Consider the following 23,369-nt stretch of genomic DNA (forward strand, 5'->3'; position numbering starts at 1 on the left):
CAAAACACGAAGAAAGATCCAGATCCAAAACCAAAACACAAAACACGAAAAGTGTCCGGTGCACACCCCTACCCACAACCAATTATTTTTTATGTATTTACACCCCTTGCATTGCAATATGGTTTATCCAGGTTCACAGTTAAGTGCTCTCTCTCTCTCTATTCCCAACTCTGAATCAGGCCCATAGATCTCTCCATGTGTTACAATACACTTTAGTAGCGCAGTTTGTGGGACTATACAACAAAAAGTCTGCAGATTCCTGACTCAGGAACAAGACATTGAAAAGAAACATAAGTATATTAGTCATACAACAAAGCCAGTGCAGGTTTAGGTTTTAAAAATAAGAGCAATAGATGATACTCCTAAATCCTTATTTATCAAACTGAAATTAAAACATAATGTTACTACATAGAGTAGCTGAGACTAAGGTATTAGCATTTACAATTTTTTTTTATCTAAACCGTATTGTACATACATGCTACATACATGTACAGTATTCATAGTAATGTACGTGGGTGCACATAAGAGCACACACATCTATACATGTTAAATTAGATTAATACACCAAAGAGATGAACAGATTACATTATATGGCAATATATAGAAGCGTGCACACAGTTGTGCGATACAGTTCATGTCATAATCCATTTTGTCTATTACAGAAATCATTACTATGGCCTTAGGCTATAAAGACAATGTACAAACCCCCCTAGTCGGATCTGCGTGCTGGTGTGTACTGAAGCAGTGGAACTGATGGGTTCCATGCAGCTGAGGACCTGTCTGCTTCGCATTCTAACTCCAGCCGAGACGGGAGCTTTTACGTCAATGCTGTGTGACAAATGGCAAGAGAACAATGAGGGCTGTGCTGAGCCAAGCTTTTTCTCTCTAACGCTCTGCGCCCCTTGGGACTAGAATGCAGAAATGCCTGTCTGATCTCTGGAGGAAAGTGTGGAGCTGTCTGTGCAATGGGATGCACATATGTAATGAATGAAAATGTCCTAACCTTGGGATTCGGAATACTGTCCTCTCCACCTAAGGGGCTAGCAGTGACGCATGGTACGAGTAAGAAAAAAAAAAAAAAGTAAGATAGGGAGTTGTGTGATGGGTTTTGCTCTTAATGGCGTCCTTAGGGGAGGACAAAATCCAATACTGTCACAGTGCAGCAGGATAACGTTCTGCTGCGTTTTGCACACTTTGTCAGAGCACAAATATAAGGAAGGTGCCCTTTATGATGAACAGCAAATAGCCGAGCAGCCTGTTCTATCTCCCTAGTACCCTATGTGATGCCTTTACTAGGCTGTTGCAGGGTGACAGTAACTTTACTGGTTCATTGCAAGGACAAGCACCATTTATAAATTCTCGCTAATAGTCCCATACATCAGTTTAGGTACATAACAGCAGTATTTACTATATCTGCACACAGCTGTGATTTGGCACCTTGGGATGCCCAGGGTCACTTGCAGGAGTGCCACGGGTTGATGGGCAAGGACCAATTTAAATTATTTATGTGATAGGCAAAACCAATGCTGACGACTGCCAACAAACAGAAGCGCAACTCTGTCCATTGACATTCAACTGAATGGAAGCAGGACAGGTAAGCACAAGTTACTTCATTTAATGATGTTTGCTGAATTTCTCAATAAGAAAATTTAGGGGTACGGTGAACAAAATGCCGATACTCTAGTGCGCCGCGATTCAAGAAAGTTTGGGAACAACTAGCGTACTGCTTGTATGAAGAATAAATGAAAAACAAAAACGTTGACATTGTTTTCAAGATACAACACTATGGACCTGCTGCAGCAATGAACGCAAATTGGGTGTAATTACTCCTGCTTTGCACGCAGGGAATATTGTATACTGTCCCGTATGCAGCGTTGTACATATCTTCGCGTTGACCTGCCTTCTAATTACACGCTTAGTGTCGTAGCTGCCACCATCATCCGGGCGCACATATACAGCCTACACTAACGGCCTGATTCACTGATGGTGAGGGGTCTGCACATGTGCAAGACCCGTTCTGCGATCTCTCACGCAGACCCTCCAATGCCGCAGCATGATTGACATGCTGCATTTGGGGGGCAGAACAGGGGCGTGGCTGGTTACCGTTACCGGGGGCATAGCCCTCCTTTGTCTGGGAGGGATGAGGCCAGGGTCTACGTTGGTGGACGCAGATTTCCTGGCCTTGCAAGTGACCAGATACCGGCCAGGCTGCGGTAAGCTTCAGCCTCCGCAGCCTGGCCAAAGGAGCAACCATCGTGACCATCGGTGATGGTTGCGATGGTGATCTCAGGCTATGACCTCGGTCGCAGCGCTGGGATCGCAGATGCAGCAAGGTGGGGTCCGTTTCCTACAGACACCTCCGGCTGCATTAGCATTTTAGATGGACGGAATCGCACAGCCGCTTGTGTGCCGCTCTGTAATTACGTCCATCTGCAAATCACTCCCTATGTGCACAATATCAACCCAAAAAAAGGCTGTATAACACGCAACACCGCCAACTCACCCTCTCTGAACTTTGCCTACATGAAAACGCCCCATTACAGCCCATTTACGTCCCATTGGTCGTATGTATGTAATTTTATCTGACTGAGTTTTCTTACAATATAATTACGCTGATACATTTGTAATGTGGATGTGATAATACATTTTGATTGATTGATGAGGACCCTGTCTCAGGGTAGGAAACATTTCCATACATAAATATGGTACAAATAGACTTTTTACCAATAATGTGAAAATAGTGGAAGTGGCAATTAAGGGAAGATAATCAAAGAGAAAAAAAAACTATAAAACTGTACTAATTTCAGTCATATACAGATGTGTCCTCATACATTTAGCCTTCTTAGGCGTTATACAGCCCTTCTAGCAGGCCAATGCCGTGGCGTGACTCAGTAGCACCAAGCATCTTTTCGAGCAACTTTTTCCCTTCAAATGCGTCTTATTCGCGCAGCGATGCAAATAGAACGCACAAGCAGCTTCTGTAACGTAGCGTCTCGCAAGCAGATACAGCCGGTCGCGCAGATCATAGGCGTGCCGCATATCAATTAATCAGCAGAAGGTGCTTGTGCCTTCTATTCACATTACCAAGTGCGAATAAGACATATTTGAAGGGAAAAAGTAGTAAGAAAAGGTACGAAAAGACATTCAGCGCTGCTGGGTCGCACAGCACTCACACGTTACGTTACGTGTAACGCGACTTGTAGAGCACGGAGGATTAATGTATGTGGACACATCAAGTCATTTCACTTAATGCCCATAACTATTTGACACATAGGACCGGATTCAATTAGCCTTGGAGTCCATCTGGAGGATGCCATTACCTCTGGGTTATGTATAGTAAGCTGTGGAGTTAGGCACTAACTAATTAAGACTGGCTCCCACCCCCTATATAACCCTTCCCCTTCCACTAGAACCTCAGTCTATGTTTAACAAAGCCGGAGAACTGAGAAAACCAGATACCCAACAGGTAACTAGTATGAAACCAAACAAGAGAGGGATCCCTGCACCCTCCAAATGGACTCCAAGGAAGAGATTTTACGGTGAGTAAAAATCGGATTACCTTCTTCATCCATCTAGGTGATGCCATTACCTCTGGGATCTACCAAAGCAAGCCAATTTAAGGGGGGTAAGCGTCGGAAAGAGCCGCTCTAAATAATTTTTTGTCCAATACTGGGGTGTCTCGCTCCAAATGTATGGAAGCAGTAACATTTTGTCAAAACAGTGTGTATGGATGACCAGGTAGCTGCTCTGCACAGCTGCTCTACCAAGGCACCAGGCCGCACAGCCCAAGAAGAGTCGAGTGGGACCGAATTGAAGCCGGAAACGTCACATTTGAAGACTATGCCTGTCGGATGGCAGAAGTGACCCATCCAGCGATGGATCCTTTTAAGGCTGGCCAGCCTCTTTTTGGTGCATCAATTAATACCAACAAAGAATCCATACGCCTCAAAGATGCAGTGCGCTCCAAGTAAGCGCGTAAAGCACGTACCACATCCAACAGTGCTAAAGAAGAAGCTTCACTAGTCACTGCAGCCTTGCGAAAGGCTGGAAGGACGATATCCTGGTTAATGTGGAAAGCCGATACCACTTTCCGAAGAAAGGAAGGTTTAGTGCGTAACACCACCCTATCCTCATGAAAAATGAGAAATTGAGATTAACAGGAAAGAGCCGCTAACTCAGACACACTTCTGGCCGAGGCAATGGTCAAAAGAAAAACAACCTTCAAAGTGAAGCCTTTAGTTAGTGCCCGACTCCACAGCTCACTAGACATTACCCAGAGGTAATTGCATCCCCCAGATGGATGAAAAACGAAGGGTGCTAGCCTCTGACTTTTACGGCCGAGGCTTACCCCTTATAGTCCAATTTCCGTGCGCTGCAAAATTGCGGCTAATGCGCGTTAACCCATAGGTTGCAAGATAAGGGTTAACACTTTCACTGCACCTGTAATAAGAGCACTTAGTGCGGATTTCTGTTCGAGCCAAAGTGCAGCCCGCGCGCTTATCATGCTTAATTACTGCGGCTAATTGAATCCGGCCCATAGTGCGAAAAACGACAGTAAGGTGATTACATGACATGGAAATAATAGGTTAGCCAGAGGATCACAGAAATGCATAGTTCAACCACTAGACCAGAGGTTCCCAAACGCGGTCCTCAAGGCTCCCCAACAGTCCATGGATGAGCACAGGTGGTTAAATCAAATTGACTGAGGTACTAATTAAGGCCCTGATTCAGAGCCGGACGCTCTGACCAGAGCGCTCGCTCTGAATCAGGGCCCACCTCCATAACTATGGAGCGTCCTCCTGGACGCTCGTATAGCTGTGGGTCACCACCCACAGCCTATACGAGCGTGCAGGATGATGGTAGCGATGGTCTTGACCATCGCGACCATCGCCAGTGCGAACAGAAGCCTGCGGTTGAGTTTTTCAACCGCAAGGCCAGGAGTGATTTTGGCTCTAGTGATGTCAGTGGGGCCAGCTTCTGACAGTAGGAGTTCCCTTGGGAACGCCTCCGTCTGGCAGGCACGCCCACCAAAGGGGGCGTGCTGTCAATCAACATCGACAGCACGCCCCCTTTGATCAGACACAACGAGCGAAGGAAAGTCCTTCGCTCGTCGTGTCTCGCGCATGCGCACGACGGAGCTCCCTCCGTCGTGCGCATGCGCAGTGAACACCATCGACCCACTTGCGAGCGGACAGCCGCACGCGAGTGGGTCTGAATCAGGCCCTAAGTCACCTGTGCTCAACCTTGAATATCTCCAAAATCTGGATTGTTGGGGAGCCTTGAGGACCGCATTTGGGAACCTCTGCACTAGACTATTTCTATAGGGGATTTGTAGTTTGCCTGTTGGGATTTGGTCAAAAATACAAACATTCATATTATAAGTTATAGCCACAAAACTATTAATATTAAAGCAACAACGTAGGTGGATACTTTTTATATCATCAGGATTTCACATTACATTATCTACATGGAATACAAATATTTTTCTAGTTAGTATGCATAGAGTTCTACTTTTCATTTGTGATCGTTGCACAAGGGAAACTGCAGACCACCCAGCATACAGATATGACCTCATCCGTCAATGACAAGACCAGCGCTCATTGGCTACTGGTAGAAGACCAACTATGGATAAGGAGAGGGTGAGAACCTTTACTAGATCATTTCTGCTGCTTTAGGAATACTATAGTATGACTGGAGGGATACATAACAGATACTCATTCCTTACCTTGAGGCATCCAGGAACGGTTTGTAAGCTATCACCATCCAGTCTTCCTTTGTAGAGTATTTAGGCTCCCGGATTGTTTTAGTGTCCGTATCCAAATCAACCAAATAGTGACACTTGCCTATGTCTATCTGTAAGATATATCATGATAAAAACCGTTAGATTAAAATACTTTTTTGGATATAAACTAGAATTTACTCCACAGTCAGTATACAGAAAATTCTACCATTAATATAATAGCAACAATTGAGAAGCGCAAAGGAAAAGTTGGCAAAGCAATTCATTTTCTTTAATGGAAATACATATCTTATAAGGTGTTTCTTGCTGAGTAAGTGCCTGATTCAGGTTGGATCAATCTGCAATCGTGGCTGCGATTACGCACACACTCTCACTGCGATAGTATGCTTATCCATTGCGACCGCTATGCCGTTCAAACACTAAAGACACCCACATTACCTTACACACATCTGTACTACTTTGCAAGACTGCAAAACCATCGGTAACATCGAGTACCATTGGAGCCTCATACACACTTGCACAAGGTTAGACCTTACTCAGAAATTGCTAATCTTCCGGTACACGGTGAGAGCTCAATCTGCGTATGCCAGCGCTGTGGATAATTTATGCACGCCCCTGCAACAGCATTCAAACGCCCTGGCACGCTAGCGTTTCGCCGACCACCCCTCGTCACCTCCCACAAACGGTACTTCATGTCAATCACTCTGCGCAGTCTCTGCGATTGTTGTCCAGATTGCAGTGGCTGGGTCGCGCACATCGATGCATACGCATGCACAGAATGCAACAATCGCCCGATAGCTTGCATAATCGCAGTTGCGATCCAACCTGAATCAGACCCTAGACCAAAACAAGAGGTCGTAAATGATCAATTGAAACATAGCTGCAAAACCACGTGTAAAAATACTAAACTATGGGGCCATTTGTACAGTTTTGTAGATGGCATCATTCCTTACCACTGAGCAGACATGCACCAAAAATACCACAAAAAGTTACCCAATCAGCTAAATTCCAAGGACCCAGTACGTAATTGGATCACTAGACATATGAACAACAGCTTCTGAGATGAATATGACATTAAAGATCCTCGAGAAATAAATGACTACAAGGACTATGGACCTCATTCAGAGTCGGTCGAAGCGGCCGCACGGTCGTACGCCACCGATGTTCGCTATACTGCGCATGCGTAAAGTTCGCAATGCGCGTGTGCAAACTAGCCGCTACGATCAGAAATTTCTCTCTCCTTGACCACAGCCAGGTCGGCAGTTTGAGTGACAGATTGAGGCGTTTGTGGGTGGTAACAGGGGAAGGTGCTTGAAAACGGGGGAGTGGAGATCCGAACGCAGACGTGCCTAATTATGCGAACAGCGTTTTATGGGAGTGCATACGGATTATGGGAGTGCATAATTAACAAAGTAGCGTCATGGCACATGTGACATGGGAGGTTTTTACACTGACCTGATCGTAGAGCTTAAGAGAGGGTATGGTCAACCTTAAGCTCTACGACCAGTTCCGATGGTTCTCGATGGTCTTGATTAATCCATATATGCCCGGAGATGACGTGTAATGCATACGAGAAGAGGGCGTTTTTTTTTTGTCTTCCGGCCGCTTCCTCCCCTTGGTCGGCCAGCTACCGATCCGAACTTAGGGACGCAACTTGCGAGGGAATCATTTGCATATCCGGCCCCTTTTCCCGTACGACCGTGCGGCCGCTTCGACCACCTCTGAATGAGGTCCTATAACCCTAAAAAAATATATAACCAAAAAAAAAAAAATGCAGCAAGAAATAATACACTCAATAAAGTTCAACAGATTTAATACATCTCTCACTCTATTTTGGGGCTCATATTTGTTTGCCAAACATATGTGCATGGAGAGACGAGAAAGAAAAAAAAATCAATGATCGTTCTCTTAACATCAGTCTCCCATCAGACGGAGGCTGAACGTCAGCTCCAGCCTGATAACATATTATTTGTTGATCTTGGCGTGTAGTATAAAGATTTCTGATAAAGACAAGTCTGTCATCTGCAAGATATAGGATCTCTTACTGCCAAGACTTAAATGCGCTGTGCTCATTATAGAGTGCTACAAAGGAGAACATTCCTGCTACAGAAGGTCAGCATGGCAGAGTATAAATGTGCCCATTACAGTAAGTCACTACGAAGCCAATCTGCTATATACAGGAGTCCACTGCATACACAAAGGTAAATATCAGCATGGAGTTCTCAGAGGAGGATACTGTAGGACAGTGGTTCTCAAACTCGGTCCTCAGGACCCCACGCAGGTCATGTTTTCCAGGTCACCCAGCACGTGCACAGGTGTACTCATTACTCACTAACACATTTTGAAAGATCCACAGGTGGAGCTAATTATTACACTTGTGATTGTGTGGAGACCTGCAAAACATGCACTGTGTGGGGTCCTGAGGACCGAGTTTGAGAACCTGTGCTGTAGGACATGCAGGTGACCAGCTATACAGTGTTGACATGTAGTTGACAAGCTACATTATATAAACAGCATAGGGCATGTACAGTGCATCCGGAAAGTATTCACAGCGCTTCACTTTTTCCACATTTTGTTATGTTACAGCCTTATTCCAAAATGGAATAAATTTATTTTTGTCCTCAAAATTCTACACACAATACCCCATAATGACAACGTGTAAAAAGTTTTTTTGAGATTTTTGCAAATTTAATTTAAAAAATAAAACTAAGAAATCACATGTACATAAGTATTCACAGCTTTTGCTCCATACTTTGTTGATGCACCTTTGGCAGGAATTACAGCCTCAAGTCTTTTTGAATATGATGCCATAAGCTTGACACACCTATCTTTGGGCAGTTTCGCCTATTCCTCTTTGCAGCACCTCTCGAGCTCCATCAGGTTGGATGGGAAGCAGCAGTGCACAGATCTCTCCAGAGATGTTCAATCGGATTTAAGTCTGGGCTCTGGCTGGGCCACTCAAGGACCTTCACAGAGTTGTCCTGAAGCTACTCCTTTGATATCTTGGCTGTGTGCTTAAGGTCGTTGGCCTGCTGAAAGATGAACCGTCACCCCAATCTGAGGTCAAGAGCACTCTGGAGCAGGTTTTCATCCAGGATGTCTCTGTACACTGCTGCATTCATCTTTCCCTCTATCCTGACTAGTCTCCCAGTTCCTGCCGCTGAAAAACATCCCCACAGCATGATGCTGCCACCACCATGCTTCACTGTAGGGATGGAATTGGCCTGGTGATGAGCGGTGCCTGGTTTCCTCCAAACATAACGCCTGGCATTCACGCCAAAGAGTTCAATCTTTGTCTCATCAGACCAGAGAATTTTGTTTCTTATGGTCTGAGAGTCCTTCAGGTGCATTTTGGCAAACTCCAGACGGTCTGCCATGTGATTTTTTACTAAGGAGTGGCTTCCGTCAGGCCACATTACCATACAGGCCTGATTGGTGAATTGCTGCAGAGATGTTTGTCCTTCTGGAAGGTTCTCCTCTCTCCACAGAGGAATACTGTAGCTCTTTTACAGAGTGACCATCGGGTTCTTGGTCATCTCCCTGAGTAGGGCCCTTCTCCCACGATCACTCAGTTTAGACGGCCGGCCAACTCTAGGAAGAGTCCTGGTGGTTCCAAACTTCTTTCATTTACGAATGATGGAGGCCACTGTGCTCATTGGGACCTTCAAAGCAGCAGATATTTTTCTGTACCCTTCCCCAGATTTGTGCCTCGAGACAATCCTGTCTCGGAGGTCTACAGACAATTCCTTGGATTTCATGCTTGGTTTGTGCTCTGACATGCACTGTCAAGTGTGGGATCTTATATAGACAGGTATATGCCTCTGAAAATCATGTCCAAACAACTGAATTTACCACAGGTAGACTCCAATGAAGCTGTAGGAACATCTCAAGGATGATCAGTGGTACAGAATGCACCTGAGCTCAATTTTGAGCTTCATGGCAAAGGCTGTGAATACATATGTACATGTGATTTTTTTTTTTATTAAATTTGCAAAAATCTCAAAAAAACTTTTTACACGTTGTCATTATGAGGTATGGTGTGTAGAATTTTGAGGACAAAAATGAATTTATTCCATTTTGGAATAAGGCTGTAACATAACAATATGTTGAGAAAGTGAAGCGCTGTGAATACTTTCTGGATGCACTGTAAGTGACCAGCTTTACACAGTGTAGGACATGCAGGTGACCAGCTCTACACAGTGTATGGTATATAAGTGACTAGCTATACACAGTGTAGGACATGTTAGTTACCAGCTATCAGTGCCGGCGCTAGGTGTCTTTGTGCCCAGCGCTGTTCCGTGTTTCCCCTCCATCCGCTCCTTCCGTGTGTCGTCCCCCTCACCTTATAATAATACCTGTGACAGATGGGTGGAGGGCGGGGATTATCTCCGGCTAGATCCGGTGCCACTGTGTGGCCGCACTGACAGAACGTGTCAGGAGCTGGCCCTGCCAGCTATACACAGTGTAGAACATGTAAGTGACCAACTACTGTATACATAGTGTAGGACATGTAAGTGACCAGCTATACACAGTGTATGGTATGTAAGTGACCAGCTATACACAGTGTTGGACATGTAAGTACCAGCTATACACACTGTATGGTATATAAGTGACTAGCTATACACAGTGTGGTATACAAGTGACTAGCTATACAAAGTGTATGGTATATAAGTGACTAGCTATACACAGTGTATGGTATATAAGTGACTAGCTATACAAAGTGTATGGTATATAAGTGACCAGCTATAAACAGTGTGGTATATAAGTGACTAGCTATACAAAGTGTATGGTATATAAGTGACTAGCTAGACACAGTGTATGGTATATAAGTGACCAGCTATACACAGTGTATGGTATATAAGTGACTAGCTATACACAGTGTATGGTATATAAGTGACTAGCTATACACAGTGTATGGTATATAAGTGACTAGCTATACACAGTGTGGTATATAATTGACTAGCTATACAAAGTGTATGGTATATAAGTGACTAGCTATACACAGTGTATGGTATATAAGTGACCAGCTATACACAGTGTAGAACATGTAAGTGACCAACTACTGTATACACAGTGTAGGACATGTAAGTGACCAGCTATACACAGTGTATGGTATATAAGTGACTAGCTATACACAGTGTATGGTATATAAGTGACTAGCTATACACAGTGTTGGACATGTAAGTGACCAGCTATACACAGTGTATGGTATATAAGTGACTAGCTATACACAGTGTATGGTATATAAGTGACTAGCTATACACAGTGTATGGTATATAAGTGACCAGCTATACACAGTGTATGGTATATAAGTGACTAGCTATACACAGTGTATGGTATGTAAGTGACCAGCTATACACAGTGTATGGTATATAAGTGACTAGCTATACAGTGTATGGTATATAAGTGACTAGCTATACACAGTGTATGGTATATAAGTGACCAGCTATACACAGTGTATGGTATATACGGTAAGTGACTAGCTATACACAGTGTATGGTATATAAATGACTAGCTACAGTATACACAGTGTATGGTATGTAAGTGACTAGCGATACACAGTGTATGATATATAAGTGACCGCACTGACAGAACGTGTCAGGAGCTGGCCCTGCCAGCTATACACAGTGTAGAACATGTAAGTGACCAACTATACACAGTGTATGGTATATAAGTGACCAGCTATACACAGTGTATGGTATATAAGTGACTAGCTATACACAGTGTATGGTATATAAGTGACTAGCTATACACAGTGTATGGTATATAAGTAACTAGCTATACACAGTGTATGGTATATAAGTGACCAGCTATACACAGTGTGGTATATAATTGACTAGCTATACACAGTGTATGGTATATAAGTGACTAGCTATACACAGTGTATGGTATATAAGTGACCAGCTATACACAGTGTATGGTATATAAGTGACTAGCTATACACAGTGTATGGTATGTAAGTGACCAGCTATACACAGTGTATGGTATATAAGTGACTAGCTATACACAGTGTATGGTATATAAGTGACTAGCTATACACAGTGTATGGTATATAAGTGACCAGCTATACACAGTGTATGGTATATACGGTAAGTGACTAGCTATACACAGTGTATGGTATATAAATGACTAGCTACAGTATACACAGTGTATGGTATATAAGTGACTGCACTGACAGAACGTGTCAGGAGCTGGCCCTGCCAGCTATACACAGTGTAGAACATGTAAGTGACCAACTACTGTATACACAGTGTAGGACATGTAAGTGACCAGCTATACACAGTATATGGTATGTAAGTGACCAGCTATACACAGTGTAGAACATGTAAGTGACCAACTACTGTATACACAGTGTAGGACATGTAAGTGACCAGCTATACACAGTGTATGGTATATAAGTGACTAGCTATACACGGTGTGGTATATAAGTGACTAGCTATACAAAGTGTTTGGTATATAAGTGACTAGCTATACACAGTGTATGGTATATAAGTGACCAGCTATACACAGTGTATGGTATATAAGTGACTAGCTATACACAGTGTATGGTATATAAGTGACTAGCTAGACACAGTGTATGGTATATAAGTGACCAGCTATAGACAGTGTATGGTATATAAGTGTCTAGCTATACACAGTGTATGGTATGTAAGTGACCAGCTATACACAGTGTTGGACATGTAAGTGACCAGCTATACACAGTGTATGGTATATAAGTGATAGCTATACACAGTGTATGGTATGTAAGTGACCAGCTATACACAGTGTTGGACATGTAAGTGACCAGCTATACACAGTGTATGGTATATAAGTGACTAGCTATACACAGTGTGATATATAAGTGACTAGCTATACACAGTGTATGGTATATAAGTGACTAGCTATACACAGTGTGGTATATAAGTGACTAGCTATACAAAGTGTATGGTATATAAGTGACTAGCTATACAAAGTGTATGGTATATAAGTGACTAGCTATACACAGTGTGGTATATAAGTGACTAGCTATACAAAGTGTATGGTATATAAGTGACTAGCTATACACAGTGTGGTATATAAGTGACTAGCTATACACAGTGTATGGTATATAAGTGACTAGCTATACACAGTGTGGTATATAAGTGACTAGCTATACAAAGTGTATGGTATATAAGTGACTAGCTATACACAGTGTGGTATATAAGTGACTAGCTATACAAAGTGTATGGTATATAAGTGACTAGCTATACACAGTGTATGGTATATAAGTGACTAGCTATACACAGTGTATGGTATATAAGTGACCAGCTATACACAGTGTGGTATATAAGTGACTAGCTATACAAAGTGTATGGTATATAAGTGACCAGCTATACACAGTGTATGGTATATAAGTGACCAGCTATACACAGTGTATGGTATGTAAGTGACCAGCTATACACAGTGTTGGACATGTAAGTGACTAGCTATACACAGTGTATGGTATATAAGTGACTAGCTATACACAGTGTGGTATATAAGTGACTAGCTATACAAAGTGTATGGTATATAAGTGACTAGCTAGACACAGTGTATGGTATATAAGTGACTAGCTATACACAGTGTATGGTATATAAGTGACTAGCTATACAAAGTGTATGGTATATAAGTGACTAGCTAGACACAGTGTATGGTATATAAGTGACTAGCTATACACAGTGTATGGTATATAAGTGACCAGCTATACACAGTGTATGGTATATAAGTGACTAGCTATACACAGTGTATGGTATATAAGTGACTAGCTATACACAGTGTATGGTATATAAGTGACTAGCTATACACAGTGTGGTATATAAGTGACTAGCTATACAAAGTGTATGGTATATAAGTGACTAGCTAGACACAGTGTAGGACATGTAAGTGACAAGCTATACACAGTGTATGGTATATAAGTGATAGCTATACACAGTGTATGGTATGTAAGTGACCAGCTATACACAGCATAGGCCATGCAACTGAATCTGTAGACCGTGTAAAAGGAGACTAACACAATCACTGAACAATTCCTCTATTATACAAGTGCTTTATAAAGCCAACAACTGGCAGGGAGAGGAGAACCAAGTGACTGACGCCCATAGCAGTACTACTTGGAAGCATGCATACTTTTATTTATATAATGACAAAGAATGTCCTCCACATCTTACATAAGGGAAAAATAATCCATTGTGTGAATAACATAAAACAGTAGGAAGGCTGTCCCTGTTCTTACAAAATAACTGTGTACTGGGAAATACACAATCAAACAAATGTAGAGAAAATAATCTATAGCTTCCATGGCAAAGACTTATTTCCACAAAAGCTACAACAAAAATATGTTCCTTTCTTTTGATGTTGCAGTGGAAAATATACTCATTATATGGCAATAGGACGCTTGTTCCAACCACAGCACGTCTGAAGCTGTGAATTTAAACATATATGCCGTATTGCTAGAATACTTAGCTTACTGTACAGGGGGGGCAAACGAGAGTCGTACACTCAGGCATTGGCTCATTATATTATTTGCCACTATAATAAAACGAAACGTGATGCAGTCACAGAAGTTTTACTCTCGGTCAGAAACCACATTTCAATACTGCTGGACAGACAAAGATTGGAAGAAAAAAAAATGCAGGGCAGGAGTGTGTATAATTTGTATATATCTGCTACCTAAGCAAGTCTGTGATCAAAAGCACCGCACAGCTCATACAGCAGAGCAGGAATTTCCACAAGAAACCAAGGTTGTAATTGAACAGCTAGACTTGAACCTATAAAGAAGCTTATGGGAAAATGCAGAGCATATCAAAGATAACTGGGCTATGAAACAACAAAATAATTGGTTTGCCAGTAGAGGGAAGGCAAAGAAAACTTCCATAGGAGAGCAATCCACAGAGATGGAGGTAACTCCGATCCTGCGTTTAAACACGAGGGTCCAGGACAAAGACTTGCCTAAAACAATAAATTCCTAATTATTTCTAACACACTCCCTGGGCAAAAGCAACCACGAAACACAATGTCATGATCCTAAATTTAATAGCCAAGAAAACATCTAGTATATGTTCACCAATATTAGTAGTAGTTAGGGGTGAGCAGGTTCGGATTTCTAAAATCCGAACCCCCCTGATCCGAGTCAGATCCGAGTCAGGCTCGACTTTTCCCGCCTGACTCGGATCTGAAATCGAGGCAAAACGTCATCATCCCGCCTTCCGGGTCTCGCGGGTTTTGGATCCTATATAAGGTACCCGCGTCGGCGCCATTTTCTCACTCGGCTGTGGACAGTGAAGAGGGAGGGTGGGAGTTAGGGCTGGCTGGGCTGTGTAGTGTAGTGTAGTGCAGAGTAGTGTTGTGCTGTGCTGTGCTGTGCTGTGCTGCTGTTGTCCACTACTTCAAAGTCCATAGGGGCTGGCTGTGTTGTGCTGTGCTGCTGTTGATAATAGGGGCTGTGTCCACTACTTCAAAGTCCATAGGGGCTGGCTGGACTGTGTTGTGCAGTCAGTTCTCCATAGGAGCTGTGTCCACTCCAAAGTCCTGTGCAGTGTCCCAGTCCTAAAGGGGTGCTGTAGTGTTGTCCAGGGGGTGCTCTGTCCATCAGGGGTGCTCCCCCCAAGTGCTAAAAAAAAAATATTTTTTCTGTGTTTGTGAATTGTGTGCGCAGTAGCCACACGTGCATCAACAAAGTAGTGCCAAGCGTGCGCCTGTGTCATAAGTAAAGGGCCGGCTGGCTTGACCGTTAAAGGGTGCTGTAACCCCCAAAGTACACTCCAGTCCAAACCAAAAAAAATATATTTTTTCTGTGTTTGTGAATTGTGTGCGCAGTAGCCGCACGTGCATCAACAAAGTAGTGCCAAGCGTGCGCCTGTGTCATAAGTAAAGGGCCGGCTGGCTTGACCGTTAAAGGGTGCTGTAACCCCCAAAGTACACTCCAAACCAAATAACAAAATATTTTTTCTGTGTTTGTGAATTGTGTGCGCAGTAGCCGCACGTGCATCAACAAAGTAGTGCCAAGCGTGCGCCTGTGTCATAAGTAAAGGGCCAGCTGGCTTGACCGTTAAAGGGTGCTGTAACCCCCAAAGTACACTCCAAACCAAATAAAAAAATATTTTTTCTGTGTTTGTGAATTGTGTGCGCAGTAGCCGCACGTGCATCAACAAAGTAGTGCCAAGCGTGCGCCTGTGTCATAAGTAAAGGGCCGGCTGGCTTGACCGTTAAAGGGTGCTGTAACCCCCAAAGTACACTCCAAACCAAATAAAAAAATATTTTCTGTGTTTGTGAATTGTGTGCGCAGTAGCCGCACGTGCATCAACAAAGTAGTGCCAAGCGTGCGCCTGTGTCATAAGTAAAGGGCCGGCTGGCTTGACCGTTAAAGGGTGCTGTAACCCCCAAAGTACACTCCAGTCCAAACCAAAAAAAAAAATATTTTCTGTGTTTGTGAATTGTGTGCACTGTGGCTGCACGTGCATCAACAAAGGAGCAGCGCCAAGCGTGCGCCTGTGTCCCATAAGTAAAGAGCCGGCTGGCTCATTTCTTAAAGGGCGGTGTAACCCACAAAGTGCACTACTCTCCAGCAAAAATAAAAAAATATTTTCTGTGTTTGTGTGCGCTTTAGCCGCACGTATATATCAATATAACATAAATGGAGGACCAAACTTTCTCCGATAAAAATAAAATAGGGAAAGATCAAGAACCACTTCCTCCTAGTGCTGTTGCTGCTGCTGGGAGTTGTTCATCATCCCAGAGAGGAAGTAGGAACACCACCACTTTTACTAAACAATTGACCCTCCAACAGTCCCTAGCGATGAGGATGAAGTACGACAGCAGTCATCCTGAAGCAAAACGTATAACTGAGGCCTTGACTGCTATGTTGGTGTTAGACGTGGGTCCGGTATCCGCCATTAGTGCAGTGGGATTTAGACAATTGATGGAGGTAGTGTGTCCCCGGTTCCAAATCCCGTCTAGATTCCACCTGCATCCTCAAAGCAGCAGCGACAAGCGTGCGTCTGTCTGTTAAAGGGTGGTGTAACCCTCAAAGTGTGCTCCACAAACAATAAAAATATTCTTCTTTTTTTTCTGTCTTTGTGAAATGTGTGGGCTGTAGCCGCACCCGCATCCTTAAAGCAGCAGCGACAAGCGTGCGTCTGTCTGTTAAAGGGTGGTGTAACCCTCAAAGTGTGCTCCACAAACAATTAAAAAATTCTTATTTTTTTTTCTGTCTTTGTGAAATGTGTGGGCTGTAGCCACACCTGCATCCTTAAAGCAGCAGCGACAAGCGTGCGTCTGTCTGTTAAAGGGTGGTGTAACCCTCAAAGTGCGCTCCACAAACAATTAAAAAATTCTTATTTTTTTTTCTGTCTTTGTGAAATGTGTGGGCTGTAGCAGCACCCGCATCCTTAAAGCAGCAGCGACAAGCGTGCGTCTGTCTGTTAAAGGGTGGTGTAACCCTCAAAGTGCGCTCCACAAACAATTAAAAAATTCTTATTTTTTTTTCTGTCTTTGTGAAATGTGTGGGCTGTAGCCGTACCTGCATCCTTAAAGCAGCAGCGACAAGCGTGCGTCTGTCTGTTAAAGGGTGGTGACACCCTCAAAGTACGCTCCACAAGCAATAAAAATATTCTTTTTTTTTCTGTCTTTGTGAAATGTGTGGGCTGTAGCCGCACCTGCATCCTTAAAGCAGCAGCGACAAGCGTGCGTCTGTCTGTTAAAGGATTACATCGGTGACAGCATCCAAGTAGGCATGTCAGACAGTCCGTACCTGTACTGGCAGGAAAAAGAAGCAATTTGGAGGTCCCTGTACAAACTGGCTCTATTTTACCTGAGTTGCCCCCCCTCCAGTGTGTACTCCGAAAGAGTGTTTAGTGCAGCCGGGAACCTTGTCAGCAAAAGGCGTAGGAGGTTGCTTCCACAAAATGTGGAGAAGATGATGTTCATAAAATGAATTATCAACTCTTCCAGGGAGACCAGCCTCCAGAACGTACAGAGGGACCTGTGGTTGTGGATTCCAGCGGGGACGAATTAATACTCTATGAGGATGAGGATGTACACAACACTGAAGAGGGTGAGGAATCGGAGGATGAGGACGACATCTTGCCTCCGTAGAGCCAGTTTGTGCAGGGACAGATTAATTGCCAGCTTGTTTTGTGGGGGCCCAAACGAACCAATCATTTCAGCCACAGTCGTGTGGCAGACCCTGGCGCTGAAATGTTTGGTTTGTTAAAGTGTGCATGTCCTGTTTATACAACATAAGGGTGGGTGGGAGGACAATTCCATCTTGCACCTCTTTTTTTTCTTTGCATTATGTACTGTTTGGGGCCTAGTTTTTCAAACTGCCATCCTGTCTGCCACTGCAGTGTCACTCCTAGATGGGCCACGTGTTTGTGCCGCCCACTCGTGTCGCTTAGCATAGTCATCCAGCTACCTCGGTGCAACCTTTTGGACATAAAAACACTATTGTGAGGTGTGAGGTGTTCAGAATAGACTGGAAATGAGTGGAAATTAAGGTTATTGAGGTTAATAATAGCATAGGAGCAGAAAAACACACAAATTCTGTGATTTTAGCTGTTTTTATGCTTTTTAAAAAAAAAATACAGATCCAAAACACAAAACCCAGAACCCAAAACACGGAAGGGTGGTTTTGGCAAAACCAATCCAGATCCAAAACACGAAGAAAGATCCAGATCCAAAACCAAAACATGAAAAGTGGCCGGTGCACACCCCTAGTAGTAGTACAATTCATTATCTATAGTAGAAAAAATTATGTAACTTTTTTTATTTTTCTAAAATATTTTTGAAGTTTTCCCAATTTATAGGGACAATAGACCCTTCATTTAACGATCTAGCACACATAGGATAAAGAAATGTCTCCATGCTATTTTCTGTTTAAATGTTGGCAACTATGCTATGGCTCCTAATACATAGGGGGCGATTCAATTGTTTGTACCTCCCGTCTAAATAGTACAGGAGCTATTCAATTACTTTGCACACCAGCCCAGAGTCTGTACCTATAGCGTCTTTACGTAAAATAGGGCTTTGGAGGCTGGTCGTGAGTGCTGCGGTGCCGTAACTGCAACCTGCTCGTCACTTAGCACAACGCGGCTGAACCTTAGCTTAACGCAGCTGATCCTGTGCATTATTGTGTGAGAAAGGGGCTGGTTGCGCATACAATCAAATAGCTCCCGTGCAGTTTAGACAGGAGGTACAAACAGAATGTAGTTATGAGACCGGCTGCCAGTCTCAATACCGACGTCGGAATTCCGACAAAGGAGTTAAGATAGGTGTATAAAAACCGATGTCTATCTTAATCCCGACGCTGGAATGCCTAAGGACCCCTGCCCGAACGAGGAAAGAGCGGGTCACCCTTAGCGTTAGCCGCGGGGGGTGGGGTTTAGGGAGTGTAGCGGGGTTAGGGGTTAAGATTAGGCACCCCTAGGGGGGAGGGATAGGGTTAGGTACACCGGGAGAAGTTAGGGTTAGGCACCCCGGGGGGAGGTTAGGTTTAGGCACTAGGGGGGAGATTAGGGTTAGGCACCCCCAGGGGAAGGTTATGTTTAGGAAGCAGTAAGGGGGGGTTAGGGACCCCTGGGGGGAGGATAAGCACTAGGTGAGGGGGTTAGGCACCACTAAGGGAGGAGAGAGGGGTAGGGATAGAGTACTTACCTACCCTGTCGGGATCTTCTCCCTTCGGGCTGCCGCCGTCGGGATATGGGGGGGGGGGGGGGGGACTTCATACCCATTGCATACAAAGAAGTATACAGTAAAGCATACAGTAAAGTGATTAAAATATAGCTTTAGCGCTTGTTGATGTTTCATTGTATGTGGTTACCACATCTTTATCATTTTCATGAATTATGTGAGATGTGTACTCTACCTTCCCCGGGGTGCCCTTGTTGTGAAGGCACTAATATTAGTGTTCTAAAATCTGATCATCTAAACACCCTTCGGTCATGCAAGCGCATTTCACAGATGAGCAGTCTCAAATAAGATGCTTGGGACTCTCCTGATCTCAACAAGATCCTTGGGGCGGGGGGTGGTTCTGGTTTGAAGAAATTAATCTATTTAGATGTTTCTGGGCTAAGTTATCTAATAGGTTTCTAATATTGCACAGCAGAATCAGATGCTATGTATCTACAATTATCAGAGGAAAACCATCTGGAAGAAGTATGTGTGGGGTAATGCATCGATTTGATCATAGCTTTCAAAATTCTACTTTAGACAATTATCCTCAGGACCAGAATCTATTATTATTGTTAGGGTTACAATCTTAAAATGTCAATTTTTTCACAGGGGCAGTAACCTACAGTCAAAAAGGGCTAGAGGAACATCTCATTAAGGCTGACTTTCTATTAAAATGACCCCTCGGGGAATAAACCAATCTGAAATTAAACAGCAGTAAAGCATACTAAGGGCCTGATTCAGACCCACTCGCGAGCGGCTGTCCGCTCGCAAGTGGGTCGATGTTATGGACTGAGCATGCGCACGACGGAGGGAGCTCCGTCGTGCGCATGCGCCAGACTCGCCGAGCGAAGGAAAGTCCTTCGCTCGTTGTGTCCGATCAAAGGGGGCGTGCTGTCAATGTTGATTGACAGCACGCCCCCTTTGGTGGGAGTGCGGGGGGCGTGCCTCCCTGACGGGGGCGTTCCCACGGGAACGCCTCCCGTCAGAAGCCGGCCCACTGACATCACTAGTGATGTCAGTGGGAGTGATTTTGGCTCTGATAGAGCCAAAATCACTCCGGAGCTTGCGGTTGAAAACCTCAACCGCAGTCTCCGGCTCGCAAATTCGATGGTCGCGATGGTCTCGACCATCGCGACCATCACAATGCACGCTCGTATAGCCTGTGGGTGGTGACCCACAGCTATACGAGCGTCCAGGAGGACGCTCCATGAAAATGGAGCCCGGCCCTCATTCAGAGCGTGCGCTCTGCTCAGAGCGTACGGCTCTGAATGAGGGCCTAAATGTACTGGTTACGAGTAAACGGAATGCTGCGGAATATTTGATAAGCAAGTGATGACTAGGGGAAGATTAATTCAAAATATAGATAAGTCCTCATACACATGTACGCCTTAATACGCCATGGGACGCGAGAGGCCTGGCGTGAGTGAGCCGCCCGGTCTCGTGCGTCTTAGTCACTGCACTGATTCATTTGATATGCGACACTTGTATATCTGTGTGCGACTGAATCTGTATATGAAGAACAGTGGACCTTGGCGTGGAAAAAATCCACAGCGGCTGCAGGGTAGCATTATATAAAGATTCAGACTCAGTCACACACAGATACACAGACGGGACCTGGCGCGCCGTGAAGGGCTGCTGGGCACGACGGCAGCTATAGTGTATGAGGACACATCTGTACTCTGAAACTAAACCCAAAATAAACTAAATATTATAGATCCCCCACAGTCATTCTGGGGTCTAGCAACATTATACTAAAAGAAACTGAAGAGCTATAAAAGTAACCTAACGTTTTTGGCGATCAGAGATTTATCCCTACGGCCATTACTTCCCCCAAAAAATATCCCTGCGCAGCAAGGACACCCCTGAGAGTGTAGGGGGATATGCATCTCACATTTCTCAGTAAAGGAACGGATGTTGTAAACACCGAGAGCCTACATTTTAATCACATCTATTTTCATTTTAGTTCGCTGTGCATGGATTTACAGAAATGCTAATTATTTTTTTTAGACAACTGAAATAGAAGTTATATTATCAACGGGTTGGGTACGAGATGCCGGCGGTCAGAATCCTAACTCTCCCCCTGCTCCTACCCCTCCCTTACTGGTGCCTTGACATAACCTCCCTCTCCCCCGCACCCTAAACCTCCCCCTAGTACCTAACCCTATTCGCAGTACTGTCGGGATGCCAGCACCAGAATTCTGACAGGTGTTGGGATTCCGGCGCTAGCATTCTAATCGCCGGCTTCCCAACGGTCAGGATTTTGACCGGATCCCCTTATCAACACTATAATCACAGAAAAGGCCACCATAGCACAGCAATGTCCTTTGTCTCTCGATGTACACAGGGCACACATTTATTATGCAGATAAACTGAAAGTAAAAAAAAAAATTAAAAAATACTATTTGGAATTTCTGGAAAATACTATTTTTGGCAGCCTTTATCCCCATATTACTTTAACGGGAGATGTTTTCTGCAATCATAGAGTTACGTGTTTTGATCACCTATAACAACCCAATTTTTTAAAAACCGAACTGAATTCTAAAAGCTCTGCTGTGTCCCATCAACAGATTTTATGTCTCCGCGTCTGTACCACAGGCTTCAGCGTGGCATCTCTACACTGAACGATGGCATATAAAGCAAACGGGACGCTTCTCCAGGGGACTACAAAACAATTTGGGGATTGACGTCATATAGACCACATCCAGCCAGGGATATTATCTTCTCTATAAATATGTCTCTTGCAGAGCTCAATAGATATAAATCACACGCCTAGAACTACTGAGCTGTACTGAGTCGAGACCAGCACAAAAGAAGGACCTGCCTGCTGCGAAGAAGCAATTACATTCAATTTGGGGGCTGAAGCTCTATCCTATTCTGTTGATTCTAAAGCTTACTGGCTTCGGGTGGGTCCCGTTAATAGCTTTGGCAACTCGGAACGATAATGTCAAGTGAAAAACCAAAATCTGATCATCTATATACAGAATATTCTTATCCATTGTGTTACATGTTCAGCGGAAAAAGCAAATATACAGAAAGACGTATGAATGGGCACAGGATCCAACGATCCGATATTCTGTAGATATTTACTTTTAAAACCATTTTAAACAACAAGCAGTGATAGCTCTAATGGTTAGACCCAACGGACTGTGGACAATAGATTTACTATAACAGCGCTAAAAGCAAACAAAGACAATTCAGCATCTCTTATGTACTGTACTGCATTTCTGAATAGAGTAAAATGACTTTTCAATGGCATGCCTAGACACTTTGATGGTTCAGAAGAATCTTCAATTTAAGTCAACTTCAATCTCTTTAGTTATTGTCCACCACACGTAGCAATACAGAGGCTTTCATGCTCTAGGAGCACACACGCTAAACGAGAATTGATGTAAAACCAAGCTGGTGAGAAGGAAGACTTCACAAATATAGCACTACACAGCCTAGGCACTGGCTCGGTGGGTTCTCAAGCCAAAAACTTGCAGCTAGCTCGCTATTGTTGATTTATTATATCTAAATCCTAGCTGGGTGCAGAGGCAGTGTCGCACAGTGATGCTGGGGGCTAGGACCTGCAGGCATGTCACGTGACCCTGACAAAACACGGGGAGGTCAAAGTCAGTGCGCATTCAATAAGCGCAAATGAGTGTGATCCTCCACCTTTACTGCGCGGAGTCCAGTGGTAAAGGTAAGGCAGAGGGCCATGTGAGGAAGAGCTGCTGGGCAGATGGAGCATGCAAAGAAGAGCTGGAGGACAGAGGGACGCATGCAAGGAACAGATGGTGGGTAGAGAAGGAATGCAAGGAAAAGTTGGTAGGCAGAGAGGGCATGCAAGGAAAAGCTGGTTGGCAGAGGGGGCATGCGGACAGCAGCTTTGCCAGATCGGAGAAGGCAAGTTATTTTTATTTTACAAAAAAAAAAAAGTGTGTGAGGTTCTAGGAAGTGGGGTCTTTTTGTTTTTTTAGAAATC

At 44.0% G+C, this 23,369-nt stretch overlaps 1 protein-coding gene across 2 annotated transcripts in view; it reads right to left on the bottom strand.

Moving 5' to 3' along the window:
- ALG9 (ALG9 alpha-1,2-mannosyltransferase) overlaps positions 1 to 23,369 on the bottom strand; it is a 178,817-nt gene that overhangs the window by 32,478 nt on the left and 122,970 nt on the right. For both annotated transcript variants that reach the window (XM_088481366.1, XM_088481365.1), the window contains exon 14: positions 5,726 to 5,853. In XM_088481366.1, the coding sequence (XP_088337492.1) occupies positions 5,726 to 5,853 (128 nt within the window). The remainder of the gene's footprint in view (positions 1 to 5,725; positions 5,854 to 23,369) is intronic.

Source organism: Taudactylus pleione, unplaced genomic scaffold (genome assembly GCF_031769625.1).
Source record: "Taudactylus pleione unplaced genomic scaffold, aTauple2 ptg000270l, whole genome shotgun sequence".
Lineage (NCBI taxonomy): Eukaryota > Metazoa > Chordata > Amphibia > Anura > Myobatrachidae > Taudactylus > Taudactylus pleione.